Source organism: Tursiops truncatus, chromosome 4, assembly GCF_011762595.2.
Source record: "Tursiops truncatus isolate mTurTru1 chromosome 4, mTurTru1.mat.Y, whole genome shotgun sequence".
In the NCBI taxonomy this organism is placed as follows: domain Eukaryota; kingdom Metazoa; phylum Chordata; class Mammalia; order Artiodactyla; family Delphinidae; genus Tursiops; species Tursiops truncatus.
Genome location: NC_047037.1, coordinates 129,723,420 through 129,734,054, shown reverse-complemented (window position 1 = coordinate 129,734,054; position 10,635 = coordinate 129,723,420). Strand labels below are relative to the sequence as shown.

At 36.1% G+C, this 10,635-nt stretch overlaps 1 protein-coding gene across 1 annotated transcript; it reads left to right on the top strand.

The window, feature by feature from the left end:
- Positions 1 to 1,041: 1,041 nt before the first annotated feature.
- On the top strand, positions 1,042 to 2,019 carry LOC101331686 (keratin-associated protein 26-1-like; the record flags this gene model as incomplete). Its single annotated transcript, XM_033855236.1, has 2 exons — positions 1,042 to 1,409; positions 1,800 to 2,019. Coding segments are annotated over 2 exons (588 nt in total), but the record flags the coding sequence as incomplete, so codon positions are not given.
- Between the last annotated feature and the right edge of the window lie 8,616 nt (positions 2,020 to 10,635).

Here is a 10,635-nt window from a genome sequence, read left to right as displayed (position 1 = left end):
AAATGTCATGTAGTATCATTTTTTAAAGGGGTTTTACTTATTTGCTTCTGTTTGCAGTAAGATCCATAATTTAAACTGAGCCCAATTTATTTATTTGTATTAAGAATACACATAAATCAAACTTTCAACTTGACTTAATTTATTTATTGAAATGAATAAAATGAGCAGGACTTTTTAAAAAAGATATTTCACTGGGGAGTCACTTTCCACCAGGATTCTAAAATAGAGCAAAGCACAAATTTCGGCACATTGAAATTTTCTATAGTATACTATTTTTATTTTTATTTATTTATTTATTTTTTGCGGTACGCTGGCCTCTCACTGCTGTGGCCTCTCCCGTTGCGGAGCACAGGCTCCGGACGCGCAGGCTCGGCGGCTATGGCTCACGGGCCCAGCCGCTCCAAGGCATGTGGGATCTTCCCGGACCGGGACACGAACCCATGTCCCCTGCATCGGCAGGCGGACTCTCAACCACTGCGCCACCAGGGAAGACCAATATAGTATACTATTTTTAGACTCTCTCTGCCCCAAATCGTATAGGTTATAGGATTTTTCATTCTTTTACGACATAATTGCTTTCAAGTTTTTTACCTTTGGCAATTTCCAAAATGCATAGAATTCCCCCTCAAAGAGAGATAATTTGCCATTGTTTTAAAGAAGTTCGTTACCACTATTCAAGTCAATTTCAAGAGACGAATTCTAAGAATGTTTATGTAGTGGCGGTTATAGTTAGAATAAGTAAATGACCTTTAAAATACCTGTTTAGGTTGGATAATTTAAGAAGCAGAGGTACTATTAAAATTCCGTCACACTGCTTTATAGATATACTTAATCGATGGAAGGCATTGCAAGGAGCACCCAGTGTTATGGGTGGTGGTGACACCACTTCTTGGGCTATAATAGAGTTCTGATGCCATCTCAGGCAACAAGGAGGAAGACAGTCTGTACAGAATCACCACCTTCTGTGGGTATTTCAGGGAGCAAGCCGAATGAGAAACTTGAAACCTCACGTCTTTCAAATCAACCGCTGCCTGCTCTTGAAATCTCACTGTGCCTGGGCACAACGACTGCTCTGGAAACTACAGCTTGAGATTCCTTAGAAGTGCCTGTCATGTTCCTCCTCCCTCCTCCATTGCCCTCTGCTCTACGAATGTGAGCGGTGGGGATGTTCTTTGCTTGCCCAGCAGCTGTCAAGACCATACCTGGCTCCTGAACAACGGCCAAGAGACCTGCAGTGAACCTACCAGCTGCCAGCCGGCCAGCTGTGAGCCCAGCAACTGTGAAACTTCCAGCTGCCCTTCCTCTGGTTGCTATGTGCCCAGACCCTGCCAAGCCACCAGTTTTCTTCCTGCTTCTTCTTGCATCTCTGGACCCTGCTTCCCAGTATGCTATAGACCTCTGAGCTATGTGTCTAGCAGCTGCCAACCCCTGAGACTCCTCACTTATGGATGCCGCCCCTTGGGTTATTTGCCTGGTGGTCCTCATACCCACAGCATTACCCACTGTAATGCTTTTCTCCCTTGATCCACTGAAATTTTCTTTTCATACATTTACCCTTTCTATTATCGCCGTCATCACTCAAGTTGGGTTGTGTTCCCCTTTGGTGAATACATACGTTTCTTACTGCCATCTTGACTCTTATCTCTAGTGTCTTCTCTTTAGCTTGAATACTGTGTTTAGAGTTAATACTCCTAAAATTAATTTCATCATATGACTCTTACTCAAAAATGTCAATAACTCTCTTTTGCCCACAGAGAATTATCCAAACACTTGATTTTCCCTCCTCTACTTCCCAATAGAAACTCTCTATATTTGCTTCATGTCTCCAATTACTCCACATTTGCCCTCATTTCATATCATCTTCTTGTTCACCCTACCCTTCCTCTCCTTTGGGATAATTCTTTTGGCATTGTGTCCAACAGTCTCAGACCTCTGCATCCTCTCTTCAGTGGATGCCAGCCTCTGACACATGTGTTTAGTACTTGCCATCTATCTTGCTCTGCCTGGGGAGGCCTGTAACTTCCTTATTCCAGCTAATAATCACGCTGAAGATCCAAGACAAAAATTTAAACTCCATGGACTTTTGTTTCTTCTTTCCTAGTACGTAGTGACTGCTTTTTCTTGATTTTCCTGTGCCTGATCTAATGAAAGCTGTTCCTTTCACATTTTTATCTTTTTTTTCATCTCTCCTTGCCATAAAATTATTTGGTTTAGAATGCTATTCAATGTCGCTTAGGTGTGGGAAGAATTTATTTGGTTTGGGTTGTAATAAAAGAGTTTAAGTCAGAACTAAGAATCTGGTTCTTCAGTTTGTCTTTCATTATTTTATTTTAACACACACATGGCAACCTCAACTCCCTGCAGAAGTAACTAGGACATGGTACACTCAACCATATGTTTTTATCTCACAGTAGGGGAATAGCTTGATGGTTTATTCCTCAAGCTGATTTATAGATCTCTGATATCTGTGATCCTACATACTTAAGAGACCCAAAAAGTCCTTGGTGGAAGTTATATTGAAAAGGTAAGATTAGGAATGATTTCCTTATCTTTCTCTTCCAGTGAACATACTTTGACCAGAATGTCCTTTCTGAATCATATTTCACTCTTGCTTGTCTTTGATGGCTTCTTATGATCTATTCCTATAAAATGAAAATACAGACCCCTTATCATGACATCTGTTTTTTTTTTTCTTCATTGTCTTTCTCCCTCCCACTTCTTTGGCTTCATCTTCTCAGTATTGCAAATTCTAAGCTCCTATGGTTCTACTTACGTGTAGTTCCCTAAACATGCTGCTTCTTATAAGCATCCACACTTTTGCATGTCATCATCAAGACCAGGATGAACTTCTGATCTATCTACCCTGAAGACTCATAGTCACTTTTAAAAACACAGCCCAACTTTATGAAACAGTTAATTTACTCAGTAAAAGTTTTATTACTTACTTACTACATCCCAAGCCATCCTGTGCCAGTCACAAGAGATACACAGGTGCATAAGACAAACTTGAACTCTCTCAGTATTTACCAGAAGTCACATACTATGGGACATATCTGTATTAAAGGTACAATTTTTTCCTCATTCAACATAAAATGTGTAGGGGTATGTATTTCAAAAAATAAAGTAAGGAACTTCCCTTGTGGTCGAGTGGTTAAGACTTCGTGCTTCCAATGCAGGGGGTGCAGGTTCAATCCCTGGTCAGGGAACTAAGATCCTGCATGCCGTGGGGCATAGCCAAAAATAAATAAATAAACAAACAAAACCAAAAAAAGTGCTGCTTTATCAGCAAACAGAATTTTGATAAATAAAATAAAACTAAAGTGTAAAGGCATGAATGTTCACCTTTTTGAGGAACTGTAATGTTTAGAAACTTTGTCAGTGTGCAAGAAAGACAATGTTCTCTAGATGTTAACTAGTGGTTGTTCCCTTTAGAGAAGGCATGTACCTCTGGTTCTCAGAACCCATCTCTCCTTATGGATCTTCTGACATGGAAGCTGAATGTTGGTTTCTCTTATCACTATGTTCATGCTACTGTTTCAAAACCCAATTTAGTTCATTATTTTGCCTTACTTGCCTGGCTCTCCTAGATATTTTGAGTTTGTGACATCTGTACCCTTTATTTTTCGAAGCTTTTCCCAGACCCTCTCCTTGCCCCTTACGCTAATGAGTAAATCACACCTTGACTTAGCTTTCCTTTTATCTCAGACATATTTCTATTGCTGATCTTGTTGGACTGATTATTTTTTAAAATAATTTTAAATGAGATTTTAGTTGAAATGTGATATACATATGAATTTGTACACAAATCGTTACTTCACAGATGTAGCCTTTATTCTGACCTCTAACCCATATATTAGTTTTGCCTGTTTTTGAACTTTAAAATGAAATTATATAGTATCTACCAATTTGTCTTGGGATTCTTCATTAAATATTGTGTTTGTGTGATTCTTGCACGCTATTAAACATACCAGTAGTCTGTTTATTTTCCTTTATGTATAATATTCAAGGTACCAAAACACCAAAAGGTATTTATTCATTCTGCCGTTGCTGGTCAGAAAGGCTGTTTCAAGCTTGGATCTGTTAGAAATAATGTATAAAATACTCTTTTATTCTTGTACATATCTTTTGATATACAAATGGAGACATTTCTATTGGGTAATATATTTAGGAGTAAAGTTGACAAATTGTATGAAACGTGCCTGCTCAGCTTTATTTTATCCCATGACAAAGTTATGCCTTTTAGCTATACCAATATTGATTTCTACTCTCAAAAGCGTAAGAATTCCAGTTGCTTTACATCCTCATCCATATTTATAATTGTTAGTTCTTTTAAGCTTAGCCATTCTAGTGAGTATGTAGTTATAACCAATATTGGTTTTATTTTGAATTTCTCTGTTGATTCATCAGGTTGAGAACATTTTTAAAATGCGTCTGGCCATTTGAATATTATTTGTGTGTATGTGTGTGTATGTGTGTGTGTGTGTAGTAGATATTCAGGTCCTTAGCTCATGGTTTTAGTTCGTTGTCTGTTTTTAGGATGCTAAGAGTCTTTTATGTAGTCCATATATTAGGTCTTTGTTGGAGATATATATATTTAATATCTTCTCCCATATCACTGCCTGCCTTTTCACTTAATCATGCCTTTAGACTGGTACAAATTCCTTACTTTAAGTTAATCCAATTTATCAATCTTTTATTCATGGTTAGTACTTTTTTGTCCTTATTAAGAAAATTAATGAAGATACTACATGATAACTTTAGAAAATGTTTTTTGTTTTCCTTTCAACATTTAAATATACCATCAATGTGAAATTCATGTGTGTTTGTGTGTGTGTGTTTGTGTGTGTGTGTGTGTGTGTGTGTGTGTGTGTGTCCTAGGGGCCAAAATTGCAGTTGATCCAGCACCATCTCCTAAAAATGTGCTCTATTTTCTACTGCAGTTCAATGCCCTTGGTACATAAATCAAGTATCTATATATGGATGTGTCAATATCTAGACTCTTCATTCTGTTCTATTCACTATTTGTCTATTCTTACATCAATGTCATGCTTAATTTTTCATTTCATTTGTATTTCTGAACTCTTCTCCAGAATTTGAGCTCCTTGAAGGTTCCTTTTGGTCAATATATGACTAGACTTTCTGTGAAGGTTTGTGGATCTGAGTTTAAATAAATTATATTTTGGGTCAGATGGTAGTGAAATCTAGGGAAAGTGGTACTTAGATTTAGGATAGTACTGATGAGAAATTCTACATGTTGTATTTTTTTTTCCATTTGGAGGTTTATTCTGTGTGGGTGGAGACAAATATTCACTTCTCATCTCCCCATAGTTCAAAATTCTAAGAGCTGGATAATTAAGGGAAATTTTACATCCAATATTCCATGACTAGATAGGACTTGCTGATAGTTATACATTAGCCCACATGTGATAATTTTGTGTTGCCAGCTGTGGGTCATGTTTCTTATTTAATTAATTTAATTACTTTAATATCTGGCAAGGTAGTGATAATTGTTCCTAATTTAGCCAAGATCATACAGATTGTAAATTACTGATCTGAGATTTATTTACAAGTTTTCTTAAAGCATATGTTTCTCTAGTAAACTACATTGTGATTACAGAACAAAATTTTGTTTACCTTAGCCAACTAATTCCAGATCAATATATTGATATTAACTGATATTTATTGACTTATAGCTTCATAGATATATTTCCACTGGCTAAAATAAGTGGAGGATAGGTATTTAAGCTCTGTTTTCCTCAAAAAATTAAAAATCCTTTATTAATATTTAAGCACCAATGTGTTGATTGTGATTAACCCTCTGGGTATAATTGTCTTTAAACTGGATATCAGAGGACTGCCTTCCTTCTGTCAGGCCATAAACTCAAGTAATATATTGTCCTTCTTTAATGAACTCCAATCAAGAGAGCACTCCATCATAACCAATCATGAAGCATTGTCCCTGGAGTTCAAAATCAGACAGAATCATCTTTTCCTTATCTTGCCTAAGATAGACTGAAGAAAATTAAATATTTACACTTGAATGATAATTAGGTTAGGCTTTAAAGGAGCACACATAAGGAAAAAAATGTAGGGTTAGTCTAGCAGATTGTTCAGATATTTTGAGCTGAGATTTTGGAATCTGAGTTTTTACTCAAAGCTTAATTCTGAATAATCACTTCTCAATATATAGAGTAGTTTCTTTCTTCTCCACTGGAACATTTTCTAAAAATTAGAGAAGGTGAAGCCATTGGGGGTGACTTTGTTTTTTTTTTTTTACATCTTTATCGGAGTATAATTGCTTTACAATGATGTGTTGGTTTCTGCTTTATAACAAAGTGACTCAGTTATACATATACATATATTCCCATATCTCTTCCCTCTTGTGTCTCCCTCCCTGCCACCCTCCCTATCCCACCCCTCCAGGTGGTCACAAAGTACCGAGCTGATCTCCCTCTGCTATGCGGCTGCTTCCCACTATCTACCTTACGTTTGGTAGTGTATATATGTCCATGCCTCTCTCTCGCTTTGTCACAGCTTACCCTTCCTCCCCCATATCCTCAAGTCCATTCTCTACTGGGTCTGTGTCTTTATTCCTGTCTTATCCCAAGGTTCTTCATGACAGTTTTTTTTCTTAAATTCCATATATATGTGTTAGCATATGGTATTTGTCTTTCTCTTTCTGACTTACTTCACTCTGTATGACAGACTCTATTTCCATCCACCTCATTACAAATAGCTCAATTTTGTTTATTTTTATGGCTGAGTAATATTCCATTGTATATATGTGCCACATCTTCTTTATCCATTCATCCAATGATGGACACTTAGGCTTCTTCCATCTCCCGGCTACTGTAAATAGAGCTGCAATGAGCATTTTCGTACATGACTCTTTTTGAATTATGGTTTTCTCAGGGTATATGCCCAGGAGTGGGATTGCTGGTCATATGGTAGTTCTATTTGTAGTTTTTTAAGGAACCTCCATACTGTTCTCCATAGTGGCTGTACCAATTCACATTCCCACCAGCAGTGCAAGAGTGTTCCCTTTTCTCCACACCCTCTCCAGCATTTATTGTTTCTAGATTTTTTGATGATGACCATTCTGATTGGTGTGAGATGATATCTCATTGTAGTTTTGATTTGCATTTCTCTAATGATTAATGATGTTGAGCATTCTTTCATGTGTTTGTTGGCAGTCTGTATATCTTCTTTGGATAAATGTCTATTTAAGTCTTCTGCCCATTTTTGGATTGGGTTGTTTGTTTTTTTGTTATTGAGCTGTATGGGGGTGACTCTTAAGGAATGTATGGACTTCCAGTTTCAGCTCCAACATGTAAAGAGCTTAGAAGTCATCACTTCTGTCTAAAACAAGAAAAAGTTGAAAAACTTGAAAATCAGTGAGTTTTCCTGAAACCATCAGAGAGCTGAAGGAAATTGTATACGTCAGAAGCTCAGCTCCTCATAAAGAAAGGATGAACAGTGGAGAAATAATCTCTTTAATTGTCCTTATTCTTAATTGATCCAAAAGAAATGTACACAGTAGCATGACTACTTAATCATTGTTCCCTCCATCATTTAAATTATTAAACCAGTCTCTTGCTTTGTTTTTTTAATATATAGTCCCTGAAATGATTGAAAAAATCTATTTAAATAAAATAACTGTTTCAGATTTACAACTCAGTATTTCAGTGTATCATTTTGATTAATAAATTTGCATCATTTGAAGTTATTTCAGTGTGCATAATCGTTCAGTAAGTAATAAGGAATTTCTATTACATGCCAACTTCTGTAAAGGGTGATGGAGATGCAGTGATAAACAACAAGACAGATACTACCCCTTCCTTTATGGAGGTTACACATTATCTGGGGGAGTAACAGAAAATAAGAGTAAACACTGATAAAGATATGATACTATTAGAGTGTATAAGGTAGGATAAAGGGAGTGAAATGGTATTATAAATGGGGGGGTCAGCTACTTTCAGCAAGGTCAGAAGCATTTTGTCTTGTAAAGAATGACACATGCATTGTAACTAGAAGGCTTAAGAGAGCATCCCATGATAAACTGAAGCAAGTGCGTTCTAGGCAAGGAGAACAAGATCAAAAGCACAAACTTGGAGAGTATTCAGAACAGGAGGCTGGTGTGAATGGAGGGTAGTGAGTGATTTGAGAGTAGTACCAGAATTGACCAATATATTCAATGTATTAGACAGTTATGCCAACAACAGGGCCATCAAATCTCTCAGGTATGTTTAAAATGTATTTAACAAGCTTTTGTTGTTTTCCAAAAACAGAGTAAACACAGGCAGATGGGCATCTAATTAGAGATGAATATTTCATCTATACTTATCATGAATCATAGCATCTTGCTGAGACAGTAAGACTCAAAGTTCTTCATATTACATAAGAAAGACTGATTCTCTCACAAGACGATCTTTTTTTAAAATTAATTTTTATTGGAGTATAGTTGATTTACCATGTTGTATTAGTTTCTGCTGTACAGCAAAGTGCATCAGTTATACATGTACATATATCCTCTTTTTTTAGATTATTTTCCCATACAGGTCATTACAGAGTATTGAGTAGAGTTCCCTGTGCTATATAGTAGGTCCTTATTAGTTATCTATTTTATATATAGTAGTGTGTATATGTCAATCCCAATCTCCCAGTTTATCCCTCCCCTTTTCCCCCTTGGTAGCCATAAGTTTGTTTTCTACATCTGTGACTCTATTTCCATTTTGTAAATAAGTTTGTTTGTACCATTTTTTTTAGATTCCACATATAAGTAACATATATTTGTCTTTCTCTGTCTGACTTACTTCACTCAGTATGACAATCTCAAGGTCCATCCATGTTGCTGCAAATGGCATTATTTCGTTCTTTTTTATGACTAAGTAATATTCCATTGTATATATGTACCACATCTTCTTTATCCATTCATCTCTCAATGGACATTTAGGTTGCTTCCATGTCCAGGAAGACAATCTTTAAAAATAATTTGCAACCATAAATATTAGTATTTGTTAATCAGTCATTAATCTAATGTTTCATTGGAGTAACTCTAGCTTTGACCTAAGATTTTGTAGGGTACACACCACTGAGGAGGAGAAGCAGGAAGTCCAGTAAGAAATTTTGCTTTGTGAAATGTCAGCAGCCATGCAGGGATAAGCAACAGTACTGTCCTCTAGATGTTTTAACATCATCTATTACTTCTATTCATGCATGTGTTTCACCAGATGAATAAAAATAGAACAGCAGAATTTGAACTTTCAGATAGCTCCTTTGTAGCTATTATGTGACAGAGAATATATAACGTGTGTAACTCTCGAACCAATAGAAACAAGAAGCATAGCAAATTTGAGATTATAGTACAAGATATGGAAGTGCCCTTCCTAGTCAAGTAAGGAAATGTAGTTATTTTTCCCTTGCAATGTCCAATATCTTCCAAATTTGGCTATGGTGGTTATTGACCTTCCGTAGAAAGCTACTTAACCAATATCTTAACAAAGCCCTTGCTCATCTTTTGAAGGTTAACGAATCACAAAAAGTATATACTGAGATGTGAAAGTAACCGTAATTATAAGCTTCAAAACAAATATTTAAAAGAAAACATTCTTAATTCTGTAACTTTTCTGATGACGCTTAAATATTTGCTTGACATTTTTCAAGGTCTAAGGACTTTTCTTCTCTCAAATTATTTGGATATTTCTGCTCCTTTTTACTGTGTGCATTACTTTTTTGTATAGAAAATTGCTCAGCATATTTTAATGCACTCTTTTGTCATTTCTTATGTCATTATTGCTAATACGTTCACCATGATCATTTTTCTACTTTTGGATGTGTATATAGATTCTCAAATTTTGGGTTGTACATTGAGAGGAAAGCAGGTTATTCTACCTCCTACTTATCTAGCTTGTGCTGGGAAATATCTAAAAATGAAAACTAAAGATCTACTTACAAAATACATGAGGTTATTGGTACTCTGAAGTATCTAGCAATGGCCTTTTAAAATAAGATTAATTAAGAAAAATCCTGTGGATGGTGAAAGCATCCATGTCCTATGCATACTCTAACATTTTCATATTGTGGAAAATAGTGACATTTTCCAAGAGGGTGAGTGCCCTTTGCGTGACATCTGGGCCTCCAGGATATCATGAGAAGACAGTTTACTGCCCACAAGGAGCCTACATAATGTGTCACATGTAAAACATGCTGCTAGTGAGAGCTGTAGGATGAACTTACATAAAATCTTTCAAGTTCATATTCCGGCAAGGGTGGATGAAGAACAGCACTTCTGTATAGACAGCAGAGTGTCAAACATGTCACTTTGATAAAGGTCCCTCACTTGACTCCAGAGAAGCAATGCTGCAAATTAGACATTCGGTATATAGATCTATCAATCAGATGCTAGAATTTTTCAGTATTAGAAAAGTAATCCAAACAAATTTTATATAGTAATTTAAGCTAATCTTAGGATCATTAAACTCTGTGGTCCCTCAAAAAATTTAATCTTAACTCAGAAAATTTCTTAAAGTCCTATGTAAATTCATCTAAATGTGAATTTAATAATAAACACCATATCATTATTTAATGCCTTATTGCAGGATATACAATAGCGCCAAGCATTTAAAAATTTACCTG